Source organism: Phoenix dactylifera, chromosome 15 (genome assembly GCF_051530095.1).
Source record: "Phoenix dactylifera cultivar Ajwa chromosome 15, Ajwa_hap1_PhDact_Kaust_v1.1, whole genome shotgun sequence".
Classification (NCBI taxonomy): Eukaryota; Viridiplantae; Streptophyta; class Magnoliopsida; order Arecales; family Arecaceae; genus Phoenix; species Phoenix dactylifera.
In genome coordinates, this window is record NC_143204.1 from 16,999,213 (window position 1) to 17,024,301 (window position 25,089).

Genomic DNA, 25,089 nt, shown 5'->3' on the forward strand with positions numbered 1-25,089 from the left:
AGAGTAACAACAATATCCCATACTATTTTTGGCTCCTCAATATCTTGAATATTTTGATGATTTTCTTCATCCATGTTAGTCTTGAGAATATATATATTGTTTCCAACTTTGATCTTTTTTTTTTTCTCGCTTCTGTATTGTCAAGAGTTTCTGGTGGTTTCACCATATTTGTCCCGTTCACAATCTCCCATAAATCTTGTCCGATCAAGTAAAATTTGATATAAGCCTTCCAATACACATAATTAGTGTTGTTCAATATTTTGATCCCAATGCTAGAGATGGTAGTCGCTTCAGCCATGATGATTTATCTCTTGAATCACCAAATAAGAGTCCATATGCTTGCACCGGTGCAGAACAAATTACTAGAAGCTCTTCAACCACGCCGAGCTATGAATACACGAATAACCGATCTCTAAGCCTATGGCTCTGATACTATGTAGAACGACACGCTACGCAGAGTAGATCAATTATGCCAGCCCAAGATCTAAAATAAACACCAAACAAAAAAATAAAAAAAAGATGTTGAAAGAAAAAATAATTAGGAGAGAACAAAATATTTTATTAAAAAAATTGAGCTATACAAAAAAAAAAATTTCGCTCCTCACTAAGAAGAACAACTCTCATATTCTCCCCCTCTCTTTCTTTTCTTATGCTACACTAAAGGAAATACCAAAGGTCTCTTTAAATAGAGTCATATAGGTGGAATGTCTAATTTTCACTCAAATTCAAAAACTAATACCCATTAAAAAATAAGATTGGATAACTATTCTAAAAGGACTAACTAAATAGAATAAAACTATGAATAGAATCATAAAGTCATTAAAACTAATGACCAACTAAATAAGAATCCTAATAGAATTAGGACTTGGCAATGAATCTCAACATCATGTTTGGTGTGAAAAGAGCATGAAAGAAATGGTAAAATAAATGGTGGGTCACAGACTAATTATTTTACTTAAAGATAAGGTAAACCAAATACCACCGGAAGGGTGGTAACTTTATTCCTCAGTAATGAAATTATCATTGCTTGATGGAAATGTTCCTACTTTTCATTGAAATCCACAAATATCCTCTTTTAATTCTGTCAATCCCACAACAATCCCAAGTTAAAACATAACACCAGCTAATGAATTAATTGTTTTTCTATCTAATGATTTTCTTTCCAAATTAAGCAATTAATATCATGGTGCTGTTGAAATATATTTACTTAATAAGAAATTATAATACTAAAATTTATTTATAACAAGAAATATATTTTCTAATATATGTATAATTAATTTAAAATTATTATTAATTTATTATTAATATCCTAAGTGAGTCGTAAATTGCCGAAACGAAAAAAATTTATCATTACTTGAACTATTTATTTAAGAGTATCATTGAAAATTTGGCAATATTTCAGTATAAAATTACCTCAACTCAAATATATTAATCTTTTTTCAATGCTATTTTTGGGAGTAACTTTACCACCAACTAAATATGATTAAATTTGTTTTCCTTTACAATTTTTTTTCTAGATAAATAATTTTTAATAACCTTTGTAACCTCGCACTCTACATGATCCATGAAATCCCACGCAAGCCCTCCTAGTTTGAGCCTATCCAAAATCAATAACTAAATAAATAAGAGAGAGAGAGAGAGAGAGAGAGAGAGAGATCAAATCCCACAGGCAGAAGACAGCATATTCCAGAGAGAGAGAGAGAGAGAGAGAGAGAGAGAGATCAAATCCCACAGGCAGAAGACAGCAAGGAATATGCTGTGACCTTGCGACCGATACCTAAACGCATTAACTCATGAACCGGATAGCATTTCTCCCTCCGCCCTCCCTATTCACACGCCATTCATGCAGTGCGACATTGGATATTACGTGTTCCGGCCAGTGCTTTAATTTGGAACGATGACTCATAACCAACTCCACGGAAACTAGTATAAATATAGGCAACAGAGCCACACTGCAAGCCAAGACCGGGAAGGCTTTGCGGGGTGGAAGACTAAAGAGGGTATACGAATTCTGATTGAGGGCTTTTCTTGGTTGAAGTATTAGATTATTTCTTGGTTATCTAATCTTTGCATGAATATATGCATGGATAAGTCCTGCTTTCGTTATCTTTGAAGTATTAGATTGTTTCCTGGTGTTTTTCTCATGAAATTCTATTGGGGGCCAGCGGGAAATTAAAATAACACTCTCTCGACAATCTATAGTGATGTTTCGAACTAATGCATAAATAAATTTAAAGGAATAGAAATTCTAGTACTCTCAAATTGCATGCAAGACATATTGGTTTAATTTACGAGAGTTGAGAGCTAGAAGCAACCTAGCTAGCTCATGGAATCAAACTACCAAAATACAACTATATATTATCAACTGCTCCCATGTACGTGTTTCTATAATCCTATTAGGAAACTAACCCCGGTTGCAGAATCGGAGAACGCATGCAGGATGATGCATGGCTGCTGTGCAATTATATCCCCTAGCAAGATCTGCCACCTTTTGATTCTTTTGGCTCCATCAAAATCTACCGAGTACCCAGATTGTAAGAATCCCCTACAGAATGGGTTGTAGAGGGTCCATCCTTTAGTGCAAAACTCATATGAATCCTTAACCCTTGGCCTATCCACTTTGCTGACCGTTAATAACTGCAAGTATTACGTATAAGCCGCCTGTAATCCCTTCTTCGAACCAGGAACGCATACTGAAACATTGTTTTTGCTACATGTTCCAGGTTAACAGATAAATGGCAAAGGAAAATGGCAAAAGTGAAGCCACCATCGCCATAACAAGATGGGAGCCGGTGTTGGTTTATCCAGTCGAGGAAACCGGCGACGAGTACTTCTTCCTATCGAATCTAGACCAGAACATTGCCGTCATTATGAAAACGGTGCACCTCTTCCAGGCGAACGAGAGGAGAAGCAGCGACGATGTAGGCCAAGTGATAAAGGGGGCTCTTGCTAAGCTTCTGGTCCATTTCTACCCTCTTGCAGGAAGCCTCACCATCAGCTCGGAGGGAAAGCTGATCGTCAAGTGTGATGGACATGGCGTGCCGTTCGTCGAGGCAGTGGCCGAGTGTGCCATGGAAGTATTAGGAGATATCTCCACTCCGGATCCTGAGAAGCTTGGAAAGCTAGTCTATACTGATCCTGGAGCCAAGAGCCTCTTGGAGACTCCTCTCCTTACGGTTCAGGTATGTTTGTGGGTACCCCGTATTTTTTTCTCTTTTTTTTCTTTTTTTTTTTTGGCCGCGGCGGGGGGGGGGGGGGGGGGGGGTTGGAAGAGGTTGGTATTTATTTGTTTATTTATTTATTTTGATAATAAGAAAATCCAACAAATCCTCAGAACATCCAAATATATTAAAAAACCCAAAAGCAACAATTTTTTTTTTTTTTTGGTCAAAACGGTATTTCATTTATGTACCTCTAACGTGAGTACAACCAAACACAATCTAAGCTAGTCCAGAGGACCTCCCTAGCGTGCCGGGCAATATAAGAGGCGATCCAGTCTGCTGCACTGTTCGCCTTCCGGTATACATGAACAATCTGACAGGAAGGCAGCTCTCGCACCAATCTACGAGTGTCCCGTATCAGAGGGTGGCCATCCCCATACGTGTTCATTCTTCGTATCCAGTCAATCACTGTAGAACAGTCACCCTCGAGGAAAAGCCTGTCGACCCCCAGGACCCGTCTCGCATACAAGACGCCCTCCCAAGCAGTCCGCAGCTCCGCTCCCACAGCCGTCATGCCAGATGTGCTCCGCCCACCAACGGTGATAAAACTGCCTTCATGGTTCCTGTTCACAAAGCCCATGCCCCCAAAGGCGCCATCATCCGCCATGCCACCATTTACATTTACCTTAAGATAACGAGGCCCAGGGGTACCCAAGAGAAGTAACTAAACCTAATGCTGAAATAGTAGTACAGGTACCCCAGATATTTCTGGCACTCCTAGAAGATGTTGATGAACAGAATGGTATATTACAAGATACGTAACAGAACATAACCACTCTAGCATGGGAATCAAACAAAATTAACAAATAAAATCTAAATCCAAAAAAAAATTAAAGTCTCGGACTGCACTAAATTAAAATTCTTAAAAATTAATTTTTTTAAATAGTTTAAAATTTATAAGCTTTTTTTATTTTATAAGTTTTTTGTGCTCATTAAAAAAAAAGAGAGAAATTTTTCGTGCGACTCACCAGCTAGCTGAAAAGTTAAGGTGCATAGTCAGGTTACCACTTGATTTGTATCGAGGACCATCTACCCTCCAATTAAATCACAATCCTTTGCCCATATAGCAACTGCTATAGTAGTTATCATTTAAATATTAATAGGTTCAACTTGAATTTTGTTAAGTCCAACAAGCCTCAATATATACTATGAATGCCCTACTACCAATGAGATGTGAAACTATGGGACCCTACACGCTAAACCTATCTGACTTCCTACATGATTTTGGGTCGCTTCATATAGGAGGAGCTTAATAGGGCTTCAATATAAGATTGATAACAGCAAGAGAAATATTTTTTTGTTTGTGTGTGTGTGAATACTGTTGTTACCATGCTGATGAAAATAACAGGGCCACATTGGCTGTCCCATACTTCTCCGACATAAGCAATTCATATATATTAGGGTTTTTCTTGTATAAATATCTTTATAAAAATTCAAATTTGCATGAATACTCTCTTAAAATTTATATTTATTTTTGTACCCTCATAAAACACTGTTTTTGCACAATTATCCTTAATATAACGGTTCTTCTAATAGTATTAATAAAAAACCATACTTATTTTAATTTAAAATATAATAAAATTTTGTAATTACTTTTTATTCTCCATCGCGATCACCTTATAAATATATCTTTTTGCATATCCATTAAGGATTTTGGGATGGTATTCACACATATTTAAATTTTTAGGAGGGTATTAATGCCAAAAAAACCCTTTATATTGTTATCCATTCATATCCTGATTCTTGTTTTTGGGCCATTTCAGGTGACAAGGTTCAGGTGTGGAGGTTTCGTCGTGGGCCTAGCCATGAACCACTGCATGGTTGATGGACTTGCGGCCATGGGATTCCTCAAATCATGGGCCGAGATCGCCCGCGGCCTCCCCCTCTCCACCCCGCCCTTTTTGGACCGGACCATCCTGCGGGCTCGGCAGGCCCCCAAGCCCGAATTTCCCCACCACGAGTTCGATGACATTGAAGACGTCTCGAACCTGGCCCAGCTCTACACCTCCGAGCCACTCCAACACCGGTCCTTTACCTTCGATGCCGCCAAGCTAGGCCGGCTCAAACAAATGGCGATGGAGGGTGATGGGCCCCTTGAGAGCTACACAAGCTTCACAGCGCTAACGGGCCTGATCTGGCGGGCTAGGACTCGGGCCTTAAACATGGGCCCCCACCAAAAGACCAAGCTGCTGTTTGCGGTGGACGGCCGAGCACGGCTCGAGCCGCCCCTCCCGGTCGGGTTTTTTGGGAATGGGATCATCCTGGCCTGCTGCCTATGCGAGGCAGGGGAGCTCCTAGACCAGCCGCTGTCTTTCGCGGCCCGGTTGGTCCAGACCGCAGTCCGAGGGACGACCGATGGGTTCATCCGGTCCGCGATCGATTACTACGAGGTGACCCGGGCGAGGCCGTCGCTGACCGCGACGCTACTTGTGACCACGTGGACTCAGCTGGGTTTAAGCAGCTTGGATTTCGGGTGGGGTGAGGCGGTTCAGACCGGTTTGGTCGATCTGCCCCAAAAGGAGGTGGCTTTGTTTATTCCCGTTTGGAAGGAGAGCAAGAGCACCGTGGTGGTGTTGGGACTGCCAGCTCCTTGCATGGAGGTCTTCCAAGAGCTGATGGATTTCTAGACTTTTCAGGATGAAAAGGGCCATGGCAAATAACTTCACACTTGGATCAGAAAAAAGGACTGTGCTCCGTACTGTTTTATTGATGTGAATGTAATAGAAACCTAGAAAATAGCGATTGTTCGAACCAAAAAAAAAAAAAGAGGAAGAAGTGAATTGTACACTTGGCCTTAAAATTTGGCAAGAACAAGGGATTATTCCATGTATTATTTTCTCGTCTGCAGGGTGTGCAATAAATGAAAGCACCTGTTTAACTTGTTATGTATCTGTTTTCTAGAACACCGCCCATAGTTCCACAATGACTCGCAAAATTATGAAATGTTATTAGAGCACAAATGGATGCCTCATTCAACCAATACAGAAATTATGCATAGTTTAAGAAATTTCTATACTTCATGGAATATTGACCCTAGAATCATTAGGACGACAAAGATAAAAAAAAAATTGCAGACTGCCTTGGACATCAATAGAAAAGTAACTAGAAAAGTATCAGGAAGACATGTCTGATGATATGCCTCGGAACCGATCTCTGCTGAAGTGGGCACATCGACTAATAGAATTTTGCAATATGGCCCTCATTAACAACCGCCATAATTCTACTTAAATTCTCTCCAGTAGCTAGCTGTTCCACGATCGCACCTAGTTAATCCCGTAACGCGCGGGTGGTTATCGAACAATTAAAGGGCCTAACTGCCTTATCCAGTAACGAACAGCGACTCTCGTCCATATAAATAACATTCAGAGGACCTTGTTCCCGTTTCTTAACTTGAAAGATAGATGAATAATGCAGCAGCTTAAAAAAAATATGAAGTGAGATATAAATAAATATTTGCAACAAATTGGCTCGTAAAAGACATGCACAAAAAATACAAATGTTTTGACATAAAAGCACTCATCTAAGCACAATCTTGAATCAAAAGGTTGAAACGTCTATGAGTTCTCACTACTAAGATCTCCCCATCTTACATTGTACTTTGCAGCAAGATAATGTGCCCCCACTGGTCCTCTGCTACCATATGGATAAAGCTCTGGTGAAATCCTTTTGTCTTCCAATTCCTTCAGCACTGGTGTGAAGAGAGCCCAAGCTGCATCAAGCTCATCACTTCTGATGAAGAGTCGGCGCTCTCCTTCTATCGCATCTAAAAGCAGTCTCTCGTATGCATCTGGTATCTCCCTAAGATACCTGCATAGCATGTCATGCTAGATAAATCAATCTTCGATGTCCCCTAAAGATAATTGGAGGAATTATCAAGTAGATCCTGGTCAAGCTTTTACTTAAGCATATTGGCAAGCAAAGTTGTCCCTGTTTGTAACTCCTAATCAATTGAAATGAGGTAGGATTGTGCTGCAGATCAAAGAGGCTATAAATGACGATGAATGCAATAGGTTTGATATGATGGCATCATATCTTAAAACATCATAAAAGTTTGTTCTTTGTTATGGCACCATTTCAGGAGGGATGGGGTATCAGGTAGCAACATAATTTCCTCATTCACAAAGTAATCACATGCTACAAATGCATATCTATAGTATATTTCTTTCCTCAAGCAACAAGATGAAATCTGTATTTTTTACGATTGTAAGAGCTTTTCGATATGCCTTTAAGCTATTATATAAATATTTTTCAAAAATGAACATGGAAGTTACAAACTAATAGAATAAAAGATGCGTTAAGCCACCAAGTCAGCATAATATGTTGATATTTTTGTACCCAAGGATGAGAAGTCTAGTATCTTGTTTAAGCTGAAAACCATATTTCCAGCTATGGAGAAAAAATTGTGATCTCTTGCACATGAACTGATGAACGACAAATAGAAATAATACAATATCGTAAAGCAAATCATAACTTGGTAGGTTTCATGATTTCTCTGATTTCGCCTAACTTACTGTTGCTAGTTTTTATCTACTTACCTGTTCTATCTCTTTTGTCCTCAGTTTTGGTCTAAATGTTTATCACTATGCAATAGACTACTAGCGGTACTTAACAATGTATAGTCCTGATGAAAACCGTATGATAATCCAAAAATTAATCTAACAGTAGATAAAGTTTACAGAATATATGCGACAAGATAGTTATCAGCACAACCTAATTATGCATACATATATGCAACTTTGCTTATAATATCTCTGTTTCTGTTTGCCTAACTGTCTTATCATATAATGCCAACAAACCGCTGCACTCATAAGTTAAACTAAATCAAGAAAATAGTTGGCTTACAAAGTCATGATTGATGATGAAATTGATACAAGGATTTCCAAAGAATCTACAATCAGTTCTTACCTTGCTGCATAAAGTAGATTCAGATTACTTCTATCCAATCTCATGCTGAGCCCTGGAATCTTATTATTTATCTTCAGATATATGGCTTCATCAGGTTGTACGCGGATCACGAGCTCATTAGTTGCTTTATCTAAATCAGTTCCAAAGTTGCGCTTGTATAGATTCCCAGGAACATGCCTGAACTGAACTCTAATCTCTGCTCTGAGCATTCAACCAGGTTGAACCTTCCACTCAATGGTGATCAAAATTATTACTTAACCTGAAGAAAATAAAAAATGGGAAAAAAATCTAACCTCCTTGTGTTCAAGGCTTTTCCAGCTTTCATTAAAAAAGGCACATCATCCCATCTTGCATTATCAATAAAGACAGCAGCAGCAGCAAATGTTGGAGTAAGACTCCCCTTTGGCACTGTCTGGTCATCAGTGTATGCAGGGTAGGATTTTCCACCCTTTGTATGGCCCTTATACTGTCCTACGACAACATCATCAAGTTTCAATGTCCTCATAGACCGTAGAACTTTTACCTGGACAAAAAACAAATAATTTTAGAGAAATTATATTTGCTCGAGATTTTAGAGAAATTATATTGTATGATGACTATAGTTAGTTTCTCGGCACCTTTTCATTTCGAATATCCTCAGCATCCAAACTGACAGGAGTCTCCATTGCAAATAAAGCTAATATTTGGAGAAGATGATTCTGCATTATGTCCCGGATGATTCCATAGTTATCAAAGTAACTGCAGATTAAGAAGGATATGGTCAATTTTCCTATAAATGATGTATGTTATCTCAAATGGATTGAAACACACGACAAACCCGCCTCGGCCTTCCGTTCCAAAATCTTCAGAAAATATCAGCTGTACATTCCTAATGTATTTCCGCGACCACAGTGGTTCAAAAACAAGATTGGAGAAACGAAGCACCGAAAGGTTTTCAACAAGCTCTTTTCCTAAATAATGGTCAATCCTACAAGAAATAGTAAAAGCTGACATATCTAAAACCAAAATCCACAAATTCAGAAGTTCATACAATTCCATGACAGTCTACAAGCTAAATGGAAAAAAATAATATTACTGCAACTGGATGTAATCAAAATTAAACTCTTTATGCAATAAGAAATTGAAGGGGAAGTTTTATTGCATGATATACCTGAATTTTTTTTTGCTCTCAAAAAGATATACCTGAAAATTTGGTCCTCAGTTAGATACTGCTTTAAACGTCTTGTGAGCTCTGCAGATGACTCAGAGTCGCGACCAAATGGCTTTTCAACAATGACTCTGGTCCAACCAGTTGGAGAAGAAGCATGATGGCTAGCACATCTCACCACATCGATAAATATATTTGGAGGAATTGATAGGTAAAATAACCTATTTGGCAATTTCCCTGCCTGAAAGTTTTCCATCAGAACTAAGAGGCACATATTGTTGCAGCAGTTCAGAGGCACTCAAGAAAGCAGGACAGATATAAAATTCATACATTCAGAAAAGAAGGTTGACAAAAAGGTAAACAAGAATTTCATCAAGACCAAGTTATTGGTCAACCATGACAAAGCTACCCTAGGAAAACATGTCTTTGTGAACTTCAATAAATGCATGAAGTACATTATAACACTATTTTAAATTCAATATACACAAGATAAAGGCGTCGTATAAAGACCTAAGGACATGCACAATCTCACGTGCTAAAGGCCAGCAATATTTGCCATTTTGTCATTTCATGGACCAAAGTAGTGAACTGAAAGTGGTAGCTAAAGCAACAACCTAACCATCAAATGGAAACATCTTCTCTGAGCAGTTCTATCATTTTCATACATGTTCTCAGTATATGATATGCCAGGTTGATTCATTAGATTTTGAGATGGCTTCTCCTTAGCAAAAGATAGGTCAAATAGGAAAAGGCAAGCTATCCGTTTTATATGAATTTCCGTCATAAAAAGGAGCTCGGTTATCTCCCTCTTTGAAGGATGATGGTTGCATTGCTTTCTTAACCTTGAAAGATGCACAATTTACCAAGGTTTGGAAATCACATGATGTTCAATTATGCAAATAACAAGGTAATAAGCTGCCAGTTTAAATGAAGTAGATCATAAGCTGTTATGCCGATATATTCAACCACTATAAAATGGGAAGATATGGATGCGCGTCTTGAAATTTAAATACTCCATTACTAGGACAAAGATATGATTGAGTGTCACCATGGTAAGGGTTGAATTAAGTTTGTTTTTGTGAGGAATTGTGTGGGCATGTGTTTAGTCCCATATCGGTTATTCACTGAGTAGATCTTGGATACTTATACAGAATCAAGGAACTCAAATAATGTTTTCCGGCTAACCATTTTGGGTGAGGTCTTAGGTTGTTACTAATAGTATCAGAGCGGACCGGCCCATTACCTATGCGGACTAGGGACACCGCAGCACAAATCCATTGGGGTCGACCATGGGCCGATCGTGGTGCTTGTGATTAGATTTGAACCCTTAGCCTGGCGAGGATGCCAGGACTTAAACAGAGGGAGTATGTGAGGACTCCTGCAGGCGTGTGTTTAGTCCCACATCGGTTATTCGCTAGGTAAATTTTGGATACTTATACAAGAACAAGAAACCCAAATAATACATTTCGGCTGGCTATTTTGGATAAGGTCCTGAGTTGTTACAAATGGTATCAAAGCAAACTCGGCCCATAGCTTATGTGAACTAGAAGACACTGCAACATGAGTTCATGAAAGCTGGCCATGAGCCGATCGCAGTGGTTATGATTAGATTTGAATGGATTTAAACTCTTAGCCTGACGAGAATGTCAGAGCTTGAACGAGTAGAGTATGTGAGGACTCATGTAGGCGTGTATTTAGTCGCACATCGGTTATTCGCCGAGGAGATTTTGTGTATTTATACAGAACTAAGGAATCCAAAAAATACCTTCCGGCTAGTTTTGGGTAAGGTCCGGGTTGTTACAATTTTTTTTAAGATAGACTAAATATCATGTTCAGTTTTATGGTTTTTGGGTTCTAAAAATGCATGTGCTAGGGAACTTTTGGGGTATATACCATCATTAATTTTCAACTCCATAGATCAGCATTTTTCCCCTTTTGTTTTGTATTTCAGAGGATATTGTCAAGGCTAAATGTTGCTTCGAGCCTATCTCCATAACACCCACTACATCTTGCCTTAACTTTGAAGCCATCTTATTCCATCAACATGAGATCGGTATTATTGGTGAAGGTATGATCCTTTAATCTGACAACATTTGTAATTAGTTCTTAGTCAGACATCATCCCTCTAGGACAGACACTGATATCCTATGTAATGCAAGGCTAAAAATTAAACATGATTTTCATATTGGATAACCAAGTCTCAATAAAACAAAATATCCGTCTCTACAGAGCTTATCATTAAAATTCAGAATTCTCAGGAAACAAAGTACCTCCTTTTCTCTAAGCTTTTGGTCTAATTCTACAAAATTTTCCTCTGAGCCATATTGTCCCGATTGGTAGAAGCATCTCTGCAAAAACTGTTCCATCTTGTCATTGCAGTTCTCCCTGTAAAATGATCAGTACATACATTACTTCATATCTATTCTACTGTAATCCAAACTTTCCAGGGGAGAGCATTGGTGAAGTTCCATGCTTCATATTTCTCAGAGCACATGAATGTGCATCGCATATGCCACACTCTAGTAAGTAGACAATAAATAGGGTTCAGTCACATAGTTTAGAATCCAGATAGTTGGCAAAGGTTTTTGTGACCTTGTGTGCCTGATTCCAGCTTGCCAAACAGTACTGTTTATTATCTAGATATCCAAGTTGGAGAGACTTAAAAAATAAGGGCTGTTTTCCATTCTATTTCTTCCCTTCTTCTCTTGAGCCGCTGGGTGTTTCCCAACTGGCTCTTTCTTGCACCAATTGAATTTTTTCAATGAAATGACTGGTGGGATATATCTACCATTTGCTAAATTTTTTTTTTTAAAAAAGAACATTCATCACATAAGCAAATATTTGTAGAAATAATAAAAGAATAAAAGATAAAATGGAAAAGAAAAGATAAAGTTTACTTCATGTAACAACAACAAACATACAAAGGAAGCTATAATGCCGATGAGATATCAATGATCAAGTTTGGTCCAAAAATTTCAAGGGATAAAAAAAATTCATGTATAGGAAGGAAAGCATTAATTTTAAAAGCGGTACCTCTTATCAATTCTGCAGGTCAGAGTTTTGCTAATCATGTTTCTGAGCTCTCCATCAGTTAGTTTGCTTCGAGCATAGCCAAAAACTGTAAAATGCTGCATAAAAAGGGGAAAAAATAAAGCCAAACAACGATACAATCAAAGCCAAAATGAAGTCAGAAATAATTACCAATTGGAGTCAAGTCTCAGTATAGTAACTCCAGAAGTAAAAAAAAAAAAAGATCAGCACAAAAGAATGACCTTGGGAAGACAATCTTCATAAAAGAGAGCGAAAAGTGCAGGGAAGATTTTTTTCCTGGCTAGATCTCCAGAAGCTCCCACAACGGTAATACTGACCGTACTCTCATTTTGTTTGGGGCCATCTTTAGAACGTTTCTTTACTGATTCTTCTGCTGAAAAATTTTCAGCTAAACCTGCTCCAGGTATACTTTTTCAGATAACCAACAAATAAAAAGGATATGGAGACATTTTTGAAGTGCATAAACATCATGATTTATGTATCAACAAGAAACAAGGCTAAAAAAAGTCAGAGAAACACATTTGGACCTGAACAACTCAAGAAATGAATATGAACAGGAAGCCTTCAAGGAATTTTAGGTTTGGCCTCATCAGTCGTACTCTGCAATTAGTTACCATAGAAGACCAAGTCCTCTGAAATTAAAATTTCCCATAAAATCACTTCCTAAAACCACCGCACTACTCTTCTCTGGTCTCAACCTACTCTTTTCCGAACCTTTAACTTGTGTTCCAGACCCCCGCCTCATTCAGACTATCTCCAGCCTATCTAACAAGACTGACTGAAGGAAATTTCCCTCACCTTTTTTTTTCTTTTTTAAGTAAATTCCATCACCTTATTTTGACATCCTCTATCAAGGCCATCTCTAATCTTCTTCAAGTACGGTTATTGGACGTCTATATATCTAGTTTTACTACACTTGCACCCGAGCATCCTCATATTGCTGTTTTCATGTGTATGAAAATTGATATATGCACTAGAGCTGGCTTATAACTATTTTATAGACTTTTCTTGTAGTATTAATAGCCTTTGCAACTGCAGAGCACCCCATAGATGAATCACCCTGCTTTAAACCTAGAAGAAGCTTTCTTCCTTATATCTTCATCCTTCTGCAAAATGTCTTGCCTAACAATTCAAAGTACATCATTAACTCTTCCAATGTTTCTGATATACATCCACTTAATGAGTTCTTTTTTATCTCAATTTTTATACTTTAGGCTCTTGAGTTTTCCTTCATTTTTTTTTCCAAGTTCCAACCTCTCATGTGTTGAAATTAGTAAAGTTGATTTTTTTTGGAATAGTCTAGATACATAATGAATCTAGATTCATGCGAAGATCATTAATATATTCATGTATTTATCCATCTTTACATCTTCTTGTCTCTTCATTTTTCTATGCAGTCTTAATTACATATAATTAATGTGAATGCATGTACTAGACATCTCCAAAGTCTATAAAATACCTCCCCTATCAGTTGTATTCAAAAATATAACCACAAGTTGACTGTTCTCCATCTTTGTATTGAGTTGCTTCAATTAATTGTTCACTCTTATTCATCTTTTGTGGTCTTTGTGTGTAGCTTGTTTTTCATCTTCACATTGTGGTTGGGGGTCTTGAGCTAGTGTGACTTCAGTTGCACTATCATTTCCTACATCATGATTTTCATCAATCAACACTATATCATCACCATAACATAACCCAAGGTACCTCCTCCTAAAATTAGCAGTTATAGCATCTAAACAAGTGATAAAGGAAATGATCTTAAGTCTGTTCATGAGTAGCATGTACACTTGTCATGGCTTATTAATGCATAATTTTCATCATTATCACTCACCCAGCGACATGTGTTATCTCAATGAAAACCTCTCCCACCACTCCACCATTTTCATCAAAAGCAATAAGAAAAAAGAACATTTTAAGCTTCCAACTAATAGAAATCAAGTGCAAATTCTTCAATTCCTTTTGAATTTTTTCATCAATTACCCGATCAATCATTCCACACCAGTCACAGACCTCCATTCTCCTGATTTTGTTCCTTTATCTTTTGTACAGCTTCATAATGTCTCAGTAATCTGATTACATGACAACATGCCCATCTTCTACTTCTTGATTCTTATAAACTTGCATATTCTTTTCAATACCAGTTAATTGGCATCCTACAAGTCCTTAAAACTCATTAAACACAACCCACAACTCAATAATGCAAAGATAAGCAACAAAACAGTAGAGGATTTGAACAATCATAACAAACAAGCACACCTTTACAAAAAGCAATGTTTTAAGGACAAATAGATGTGATAGTTTTAAGGGTCAGGGGTCTGAAGGAGACTCACCATCCTGCAAGGAAGCAGCATTCAGAGGGTACCCATTCGAGTTTTTTATCTGACACACCCTCCTTGGTTGCCTGCCTGATAGAAGGTGTGGGGCTGAGGTGAGACACCTCCACCTCCTCCACCTTGAGAGGCTCCTCTCATGCTGCAAAGAAGAGGTTGAGAAGGCCACCGAGTCACAGGAGTGGAAGCATATGACCATTGATGAAGAGAGCAGGTGGGTTGGGATTACTTGGGAGATAATGATGAAATCCAACTCAGAGGAGCTTGAAATGGCCTTTCAGGTGTTCTTTCGGATGGCAGTGTCTCCATATTTTCTCTCCCACGGGCTCTTTTATCTGTTTAACTCTCGTGCCTTCTTAATAGCCATTCATTCACATTCAGGATGTGAGGCTCCTAGCTTTTAGGGAACCTTCGTTTTTTTGGTAAAATTTAGGAGATTTTTTCAAAAACCAAAAAAATAAAAGAGAACAATTCGAGGGATGGGTTAAATTTTATCTTGTTGAAATATTGTTTTTTTTAAAAAAATTATATCTAGATATACAAAATTTTGAAAAATAAATTTATATATTTAATTGATATATAAAAAAAATAGTACATTTCAGAATAGCTTATATTTGATTAAGTACCTACTTGAAAAAGTTACATAAAATATCTATTATGCCCTTTATAACAAAAATAATTTTATCTAATTATCTCATTCTATCTAAAAATTTAAGGATATTTTTTTTAAAAAATCTCAATTTCTCGTCGGTACGGATGTGACTTTCCTATGTCTCGCATGTTTTGACTTTTCCATAAAATATGAGAACCATATTCAATTGAAAAAACTACTTGCTTATCTTTCACCTTTAAGAATTTCTATCAAACATAAGATATTTCTTTAATATTAGGATAAGTATTACGGGTAGTTGCATGTACATGCAAATAATGCATATAGATGCTGGTTTGTGGTAATGGGTATTGGTTGGTGAAAAAAAGACCTGTTTCAGATCCCAGCCTAGACCCATTGTTGACCTAAAATTTCGACCCATGGAATGGATATGGATATCATTAAAATAGGTCAGACTTAATCGTACGTGATTATATAAAACGAATGGTTCAAAAGAATTACGCTTGTCCCTTAAATTCAATACTAAAAGCCTAAGGCTTGCTGGTCATCAATTTGGGTTAGATTTGGATATATATTAAGTTTAGACCTAAAACCAATTTGGATGGGGTTTAGGTCATGAGAGCCGAATCCAATGCCGATTGAGGTCAATATTTGTGATAGGAATATGGTTGTTTCTCTCCTATGCTAGATATGTAAAAAATATTTTTCTAAATATCATATATCCAGACATCAAGTATTCAAAAAAAATATTTTAGTATTTTTTTTCTGGGAACCAAATGAGCCTTTATTGTATCTACTTCACATGGAGCGAGATATAATGCACCCTATTGCCAAGGAGAAGCTAAAGGTCCAACATTAATCTTAGCTCTACCATCTAAAAATTTCTACCCTTCCAACCAAAGTTATCACCTTATATATCTCCGGTGCCGTGCCGTATAACAAGATAGTAAGTAATTAACTGCTACCGCTGCTATTTTAAATACATTCCTTAGTTACATTAATGGGTTGTCTCAGACTATTATAAGGACCTATTGTGAGTAGAGGAGACGGTTCCTTTTTTGACCTACCATTTTAAATTTGAGTAGTGTTTTAAATAACTTTTTTCTCCCTAAGGAAAAGGAGACCACAATTCCTCCTCTTTCATTCAGTACTGCTAAGCATGATTATCTTATCAGAGCATGAGCTTAGTCCCTTTTAACAATTAGAATGCCGATCACAATTTGATAAACAATGACACCACTCAATCTTCATCAATTTTTTCTATGGGAATAGATTCTTGACATCATCTATATGCATTGATAATATTTTTGCCCATTGTTCTCCCCCCCCCCCCCACAAGGTTTTGACCATGAAAGTAGTTCCAACTAAATACATTCGAGCAATTTGAAGAATGAAAAGTTTTTTGGAAAAACAAGGTAAGATTTTTAATGGGGCCATCACTGGAATAAAGGAGGTAATACCAAGCGCCAAGAAGTAATGAAGGTCCTGCACCTAGATTAATGAAAGAATAGAAAGGGGATGGGGCCGGATTTAATGGAACCCACCACAAAATGGCTGGTGGAAACTTATTATCCATAGGTTCTACGTGAAGGATAATTTAGTAGTTAGCTCTAAATTTCATTATTAGAGTTGAAGAAATAAAGAGCTTCATCTTAAAAGGACTTCAAATAAAAAAATATACAAAAAATAACTACTTTCTAAACAACTTCATCTAGCAGGGCATATCATATTGGCATTCTTAATTAATGGCTACCTTATTTGCTAATAGTTGATGAACAATAAACTAGTATGAATTGGATGGGTCCATAAGACCATAACACAGTTTACTACAATAATATAAAAAGATCAATGAATTAGGAATTCTATGATTAATGAGTTTGCATATGCTAGAACTTCAAAATCACATTCTTCTTACCAATTTTCATGTTATTTGTCTCATACATCTTAATAAATTAAAATATTTAATCTAGTCTTGCAGTGGTGGAAACCTCGCGCACCAGGATGATTTTTTTTTTTATTAATTAGTATAAACTTTCGCATCTATCCTAAGCAAAATAAATTCATTGAGGAAGAGCGAATGGAGACTGAACAAGACAAACTGAAAGAACAACCCAATAGTATTCTTAGTCCTTGTGGAAATCTCTTTTTAGTCCCTTCACAGGATAGAGGTGGCACATCAATTACACACTTGGCCTTCCTCTGAGAAAACATTGCCATAGCATTCAACCCCTTCAACTGCTCCAAATATGGTGCACCTAAACTAGCACTCATACAGTGAGCTCCACTCGAATGCAATAATTGAATCAAATGCAGTTAGACATAACTTCATGCTTATCTTTGTACGCGACTTTAAAAGCATGCCTTAGTAAGACAAATGGCTCCGATATTTAATACTATAGTGACTTACAATTATAACAAAGCTTATCTTAGCATTATTAAAATTGCAACCTAGGGGACATCTGTTAGAGTTGTCATATATATAATTATACAGTGACTGGTGATAGATACTGGGATTTTCATAGGATGGTCAAAACTGCCATCAAGAGATCTTCCATGATCAAAATTTCCCAGCAAAAAAAGTTGTCCCCCACTCACATAATGGCCAATGAAACACAACTAGTTTGTGGAAGTTCGTTGTTACTCGTTGCATGCGTGCAAGCCATGCACTTGTTATTGTTGAGTCACACCTAATTGCCTATTTTTGAGTTTATAAGTAGCTTTGCCTCCTTTCAAAGCAACATAAACTTTCTCCTCCATCCTTCCCCCTCTCTCCCTTTGACTCGAAGAAGATAAAAAGAGATGGCTCTCCAATGGTTCCTCCGAGCAACTAGTACCCAAATAGTTGGACACCCAACCAAGGAGTATCCAAAAGAAGACAAAGTGGACCAAGGGAAGATGCTTAGCTGCCCTGATGGAGATAGCGAGAGCTCAGTGAGTGGAAGGAATCAGAGTTTGAGCTCTAGTTTTCAAGTGCCACTCCACTACCCCCGCTACAATAAGGAGGACTATGATAAAATGGAGGACTGGAGGTTGGATCTGCTGCTAAGGGAGTACGGTTTGTCTTTTGATGGACCCCTTGAGGAGAAGAGGGCATATGCCATGGGGGCCTTCTTGTGGCCTAGCCAACGCTAAGTTGGCTTCTCTAGGCTCCTTTGGCCAATAGATCTCTGCTTAAACAAGAGCGAGATGAATGGAGTTTGTTGATATGTATATGTATCCCTTGAGCCAAGAGATGGATGGAGTTTGTTCATTAATAAGGTCTCTAAGGGGTAAGCTCCTTGTACTTGTGTAGTGTAAATATGTGTTATTGGGGAATATTAATGTTTACGTCAAGCTGTGTATCTATATTAAACCTTTAGTTGGGCTTTCTACAGATATATAATGCTCGTTCTCTCCAATTTCTTCGAACCATTTTGTTCTTTGAAGAAGAAAGGTATATGAGATTCATAAAGTCCGGGGTGTTGATCAATGGAACATGTATTCCTTGTTCGAACTTGGAATCAACTATTAAGGAGTCCTCAGACTGAGAGGCAAAACCATTAGGTGCAATTAACTCGTAAGTATATTGCCATGTTTATAACAATCTTTCATCTTTTTTGGATACTGTCGGTTCCAAGCTCAAGCTTGAATTCACCTTAAGTCCCATCCTAGTTTTGTTAGCTTATCTTTTGTTTCAGCAAAACCTTCCCAAGTTTGCTTAGGTGAAGCTATTCTGCAAAGAGGGCGTTTCAAATCCAGTCCTCGGAGTGATTGAAATCTTTCCTTGGGTGAAGATATTCTGTAAATGTGGCATTCGAGTTCTGCACTTGGAGCTAATGAAATCTTTTCTTCGTGATAAGAATTATGATATAAATTTGGAACAAATCTGCCTGCCTGAATAAAAAATTATTCTCTTTGTTCACCACCATCTTACTGCACTCCAGCTCTGATTTATAGGAGAGTGCTGGCCAAGTCAGTGTTCCATTAGATTTTCTCTCTCTTTCATTTTGTGGTACAGAAAACATTGCCTCATTGTGAAGCTGAAAGCAGCTTGAATCCCCCTAATTTATTTAGCTGTTGGCATAAATTATAAGTGAACTAGCTGAGGGTTAAGCGTTTCATAGCTAAATAAAAAAATTTATTATGTATCTCAATTGGAAGAACTGCTTACAATGATTGTTGCAAAGGATCAATCCATGGTCTGAACAGAGACATTAAGGCATAGAGATGCAAATTGGATTGGGGGTGGTTGGCATAATTGGAAGCGTACGCGATTTTTAATTTCTTTTTCTTCTTATTATATATGGCTGTGTTATAGTTTGTGGACCCGGAGTTGCATCAGTCCTGACTCATTGTTACACGTAGCTCAATATAGAAATCAAGGGAAAGGTAGCCACTCTTATCACTAAACACGGGAGCTTTTCTATTAGGATTTATTTTGAAGTTCTCCAAACAAGATTAGGAGAAGAGGATGAATTTTTATTCCGACCAAATTTGTTTGATTTAATTGGAGATATATATTCATAGCTGCTTGGTTAGGCGGTGGGAAGGGGAAGAGAGAGCGGTCGGAAGTTGAACCTGACTTTTTTCCCTTCTCTTTTTGTATTTCTACTAGAGAACTTTGTGTTCTCTAGTTCTTGGTGTCTTCTTAATTATAATTTTGATTAGAGGAGAATAATTCTAAGCATTCATTCTAATAGGAATCTTTCACCATCTCATAACAATGGATACATTATTCATGTTTTATTTTGAATGTATACTAGCAGTAAAATTGTGTGTTTGTCTAATAAATTTTAAAAATTAGCAATATATGTATGCATGTAAATGGAAAAGATGGCAGCAAACATCTTCTCCTCTAGATATTATATTAGATGGGATTCAAGAAACTCCTCAGTACATGGCACAAAAGCACAGGAGCAGCTCTTTAAATTTCAATACAGACTAACCTAGGTAATATCAAGGGGGGCCTATTGGTATCTGGTTCGACTGGTCACAAATTTTTGTCACCAGGTAGGTTTGGGTTCGGATTGCATCTTTGGCATGAAAGAATGGTTCACCTTTTTTTTTTTTCACTATGCAGCAGATGAAAGAAAGTGATTGGAGTGAAGAATTTTATGGATTTCTGCAAAATCGGCAAAATCTGCTCTCATCTGCTGCACAAAGCTTCGATCGATATCGTGCGAAAGATACAACCTGACCGAGTTTGACTCCTAGAGGTGGAGGTATTTCAAGGGGGTAGTGGATAAATTATGATCAATTGGGTGAAATTCTAATTTCAGGTAGTCCCCTATGGTCCTCTGACAGTAAGAGTTGATATATATGTATGCATATATGTACATATGGTCCTCTGATAGTATGAACTGATGTATCTATGTATGTATGTATGTATGCATGTATGTATGTCCTCTAATGGTAGGAGGTGATATAGTTTCATCTGGATCATGGTCTTTTATATGGAAACGACCCCATGAGCACATGCATTTGAAAGATTTGCTCCTTTTGCTCACAAAAGGAAATAACGCCAAAATTCTGGCATTTGGGTCATGGTCTTTGATGGAAACGACCCCATGAGCACATGGGAAAGAGTCCAGAAGTTCTCGATACTTGGACGGCCAAAGCTGTGGAAAATGCCCGACAACTACTTGACCCTTGGGAAGGAAAAACTTGAGCGAGACGCGTCGCATTTCCTGACCATTTGTTAGCTCCAGCGGTCCATTCCCTTCCCTCCAACTAGGTCTTTTGGAATTAATTTTATCATCTTAAGCATTTGGAGAAGCACCTTTCAAGGTTCAAACGACTAGGCTACAGTGTTAGTTGTTTGGATATGTACCACATGAACGTTGAAAGTCCTAATTAATCTCTATCTAATATAAAACATACATACATGAGCAAAAGAATTTTCCAAACCTTGGTTTTTATTTAACAAGGCGGTTGTTCATCACCATCTAGGATTGAACTTGAAACCTCTTACCTAAAAACTAGATTTTCATAAAACTCAAATCATGTAATAGGGTTCGCATGAATGATAGATGTGTAGTCATGCAGTGGTCGAGTTCATGCTGGCCAACTTGCGACCCAACAAATTAGATTTCCACAATCCTAACCAGTCAACTAGCTAAGCTACGAGCTATCATCCAAAACTAGATTTTCGTAAAACTCAAATCATGTAATAGGGTTCGCATGAATGATAGATGCGTAGTCATGCAGTGGTCGAGTTCACGTTGGCCAACTTGCGACCCAACAAATTAGATTTCCACAATCCTAATCAGTCAACGAGAATCCTTTACCAGCTGCCATTGTAAAAATTCAATGGTCCCCACTTCCGTTTTGCTAATTAAAGACTTGGACCGGGACAACTCCGAGAGTCGTTGACTGACTCATTGACTCGGGGTCAAACTTGGATTGTGGATCGCATCTTCCATCTCTACTTCGCCCTCCCTTCAATTATACGGCCCCTAAAAGCTTCCTTGGCCTTCACGCATTTATATTTAATTGAGGTATGGGCCCCATCAGTGATGGGACACCAACTTAGCAGATGACTCCAAATGCTGTGCTGAGCCCAACGACTGACCTATCGGCAGAGCCAAGGACATGGTTGGAAATTTCCTGCCAATCATGAGAATAAATAGGATTTTCCCCACAATCCATCGCATTCCCTTCTCTTCGCAATACAAAGAGATTGATAGAGAAATGGGGAGGGATCCCATAGAGCAACCTAAGAAGCTTCAAGCCATCACCAAAGCAAGGGAGCCAAAGCCATTAGAGAGAGCCCTCCAAGTCGTCATCCTCCTCTCCATCCTCTCTTTCCTGCTCTCCAACTACCCTTCATGCCTCCACAACATTAATCTCTCCTCCACCACAGCTTTTCTCAACAACCTCGACTGCTTCATCAACAGGAAAGCCATCTTCCTCTTTTTCAATGCCATTCTATTATTCTTAGCCAAAGACTCTGGCTTGCTCGGTCATTGTAGCTCCCCGGTTAACAAACCATATGATGAACTCCTTGCGAGGAAGGGAGATCATCGATGGCCGCCGAAGCCTGAAACTATGGAGATTGAAGCAGATGTTGCCAAGGAAACAACAGCGAGTGGTCAGTCTTCAGAGTTAGTTATGATAGAAGGAAGAAGAGATGAGGGAATGGCTGCTACAGGGATAAAAGCGCATGTTGTGGAGGAGAAGGCTATAGTGGAGAGTGGCAATGCTTTGGAGCTAGTTTTGATAGGAGGAGGAGGAGATGAGGAAGCAATGGAACTTGTGGGTGTGGATGACATGAGAGATGCTGATATTGAAGAACTGAATGGAAGGTTTGAGGAATTTATTGAGAGCGTGAAGAGAGAGTGGAGAATGGAGGCTCGACAATTAGTTATGGTATGATATAAATGGGTGAATAGAGCAGAGAAGTGCTGGAATTTTTTTCCTTTCAAACCTTTATTTGTAAGGCTAGTAATGTTGATCATTTATAACTTGATGACGCGTGTTAAAAGGCGTCGATCTATCTTGTAGTAAAAAGCTGATTTACATGAGGATACAGAGCACATATAGTTGTACGCTGAAAATATAAAGATCTTTCAAATCACTGAGATCGTTCAGCTTGTTGAATAGCTTAACTTGTCACCACTATTTTTTACAAAAAAAATTATCACTCCTTTATATTTTTTTCTTACAAATTCTTTATAAATAGTTTCAGTAAATTTTTTCTTTTCTAATAATGGCCGGATAGCTTTGCCTCCCCCTTCATCAATTAAAAGATCAGACTAGATACACTCTGATTTTTGTGGCATCAAGAATCATGGCTTGGTACTCATTCAACTATTGTGATTACCACTGGAAATATGAGCAGTTGAAGTGTGCTTTTTTACCTGATCCACTGTCCCAAACGTGGGTTTCTACTTTCTATTACCTTTTTTTTTTCATTTCCTTTTTACCTTTTGGGAGGCTCCTTGGAGCTATTGCAAATGGTAAAGCCCAATTCGATAATCCACTTCTAACTATTAATTATAAGTTCTAAACTCTGAGATTTCTTGAGTGGAATATCCATTGGTTAATTTGGTTTAGCCAAATTGGAGCCATCTAAATTCACACAACCTCACCAAACTTGACTTGTTTAAGATAATTTGGAAAAAAATCATGACTACAACCTTTGTGGACCTGAAGCTAATGCATACTCTTGGATCTTGATTGGGTCCAGAAAGCAAGACCGAAATTTTGGATCTTCTACAAAAAAAAAGTAATTGTTGCATTTGCTAAGGATATGTTTGAATACAAGGATGCTACTTAAAAACTCGCTTTTTATGAAAACTGTATTTCTTAATTTATTTGTTTCATGAGAAAATTGCTGATTTTTGGAACTTGTATATATATATATTTTTTGAAAAATTTTCCATCTTCATGGAAAAATCTTGCTTTTCCTCTTCCTTTCCCATTAATCTCTTTGTAACCAAACATAACTTAACCGAATAGTTAATTAGTTAACCAACAAATTCTTCATTTTTGGCATAAAAAATGTCCATAAAATGATCTGAATCATAATTAAACAACTTGTGCTAAGGACTAATCCATAATTTGAAAGACAAGTAGATATTACCAACTTCCAAAATGTGGATTATATAACGCATGCCATTTTTTCCCAAGTCATGTAATTTTTTGAAGATGTTAAAAGAAAATATTATATCATAGTATAAAATCTAAACTTCCAAGAAGTTCGTCCCTATTTCATTAAAAAAAGAAAATCATCAACAAAGTTTGTATGTAAAGCTCCGTATTTTCACGATTCTCCACGACAGTACAACACTGTGTTCTTATGGCATATTCTTAGTCCGGAGATGAAACCTAGGGTAGCGTGTAAATTACCCCTACGGAGGTGACCGTAACTCGGCAACTAGGTGGGTGGCAGGTTCCAGTCACCTTCCAATACCAACTCTCTCTTGCTTTGCCCTATCCTGGAGGCAACACATGTCATCAGGGTCTGCTGGTCTGCGGAATATTTGTAAATATAAAGAGCTTAATATATGCCAATGCCATTCTGGATAAACGACAGGAGATGAGAACAAGTAAACAAGGAAATTTGTGCTGCTCCAAGGGTGTAACGTACCCTGAGTTGTCGTGATGCCAGATGAGGACAGAGTCAAGTTCACGTTTCCTTTGCGAGTCAAAGTCGTGAATTGATGATATAGGCATGATAGATTCCTCCAAGGCTAAGTTTTGGAGGAGAAGAGGACGCAGAATCCTATGTAGTTTCATAGTTTTGGAATAGAAGCGAAGAATTATTCATAGAGCCAGCGTTATGGCATCAAAAAATTAATAAATTATAGATATTGTGGTACATTAGTTCTCCGCATAGTTTTTAGTTTCCCTCATTTGATACATATAACGAATCAAACCTAAATATGTTTCTCAGGCACCAGGGGGTCAGACTGGAGGCAGCCAACGGATCTTTAAGTAGATTATGATCGGTGCTGAAGCCAAAGCTGCGTGTGAGGGTGTCTCCTATGCGAGGCAAGTATTGGGCATAGATTGTATCGTTCTAAAGAGAAATTTAGCCACGGTGATCGAGTGGATTCAGAATCGGGAGCATGCCTCATGTGGGATGATATACAATATCTACCGACTTTTGGGGGAGTGCGCCTCCCAGCTAGCTACCCATGCCTACAGGGAGGCAAACAGTACGACAGATTGGGTGGCTTCCTTTGCGGCTCAGCATTCCGAGGATTTCATTTGGGACGACCACTCTTTGGTTCCGTCTCCTCTGTATTCTCTTATCTTCCTTGATCTTATAGGCTGCACTCACATCCGTTGTGTGTGAGTCGCCGTTGTACCAAAAAAAAACCCTAAATATGTTTGGCTGGG

At 38.0% G+C, this 25,089-nt stretch overlaps 2 protein-coding genes across 4 annotated transcripts; one reads left to right on the plus strand and one right to left on the minus strand.

The window, feature by feature from the left end:
* Positions 1–1,865: 1,865 nt before the first annotated feature.
* LOC103699014 (omega-hydroxypalmitate O-feruloyl transferase-like) lies at positions 1,866–6,110 on the plus strand. 2 transcript variants are annotated; one of them, XM_039134106.2, is made up of 3 exons: positions 1,866–2,000; positions 2,724–3,182; positions 4,985–6,110. In XM_039134106.2, exons 2-3 carry the CDS (start codon positions 2,736–2,738, stop codon positions 5,846–5,848), a joined length of 1,311 nt encoding a protein of 436 aa, XP_038990034.1. In that variant the 5' UTR covers positions 1,866–2,000; positions 2,724–2,735; the 3' UTR covers positions 5,849–6,110. The 2 variants fall into 2 exon arrangements, with proteins under 2 accessions (XP_038990034.1, XP_038990037.1); XM_039134109.2 differs by having other exon boundaries at positions 1,961–2,037; positions 4,985–6,054.
* A 529-nt stretch (positions 6,111–6,639) lies between these two features.
* On the minus strand, positions 6,640–15,023 carry LOC103699013 (glucose-6-phosphate 1-dehydrogenase, chloroplastic). Of its 2 annotated transcripts, XM_088712043.1 has the most exons (11): positions 14,884–15,023; positions 14,655–14,796; positions 12,546–12,718; positions 12,307–12,401; positions 11,544–11,658; positions 9,309–9,514; positions 8,944–9,093; positions 8,744–8,864; positions 8,420–8,649; positions 8,127–8,327; positions 6,640–7,028 (listed from the first exon to the last, which is right to left on the minus strand). In XM_088712043.1, the coding sequence occupies exons 4-11, from the start codon at positions 12,342–12,344 to the stop codon at positions 6,776–6,778; spliced, it is 1,314 nt and encodes a 437-aa protein (XP_088568169.1). In that variant the 5' UTR covers positions 12,345–12,401; positions 12,546–12,718; positions 14,655–14,796; positions 14,884–15,023; the 3' UTR covers positions 6,640–6,775. The 2 variants fall into 2 exon arrangements, with proteins under 2 accessions (XP_088568169.1, XP_038990038.2); XM_039134110.2 differs by having other exon boundaries at positions 14,655–15,004.
* Between the last annotated feature and the right edge of the window lie 10,066 nt (positions 15,024–25,089).

What these genes read in the sequence shown, in the direction of transcription:
- LOC103699014 (XM_039134106.2), top strand. Translation starts at nt 2,736, where the DNA reads ATGGCAAAGGAAAATGGCAAAAGTGAAGCCACCATCGCCATAACAAGA. An exon ending in CTCCTCTCCTTACGGTTCAG is followed by an intron (nt 3,183 to 4,984) that starts GTATGTTTGTGG and finishes GGGCCATTTCAG; the next exon opens with GTGACAAGGTTCAGGTGTGG.
- LOC103699013 (XM_039134110.2), bottom strand. Translation starts at nt 14,853, where the DNA reads ATGGTCATATGCTTCCACTCCTGTGACTCGGTGGCCTTCTCAACCTCT. An exon ending in TGCTGCTTCCTTGCAGGATG is followed by an intron (nt 12,719 to 14,654) that starts GTGAGTCTCCTT and finishes TACCTGGAGCAG; the next exon opens with GTTTAGCTGAAAATTTTTCA. An exon ending in AATCTACTTTATGCAGCAAG is followed by an intron (nt 7,029 to 8,126) that starts GTAAGAACTGAT and finishes CATGCTATGCAG; the next exon opens with GTATCTTAGGGAGATACCAG.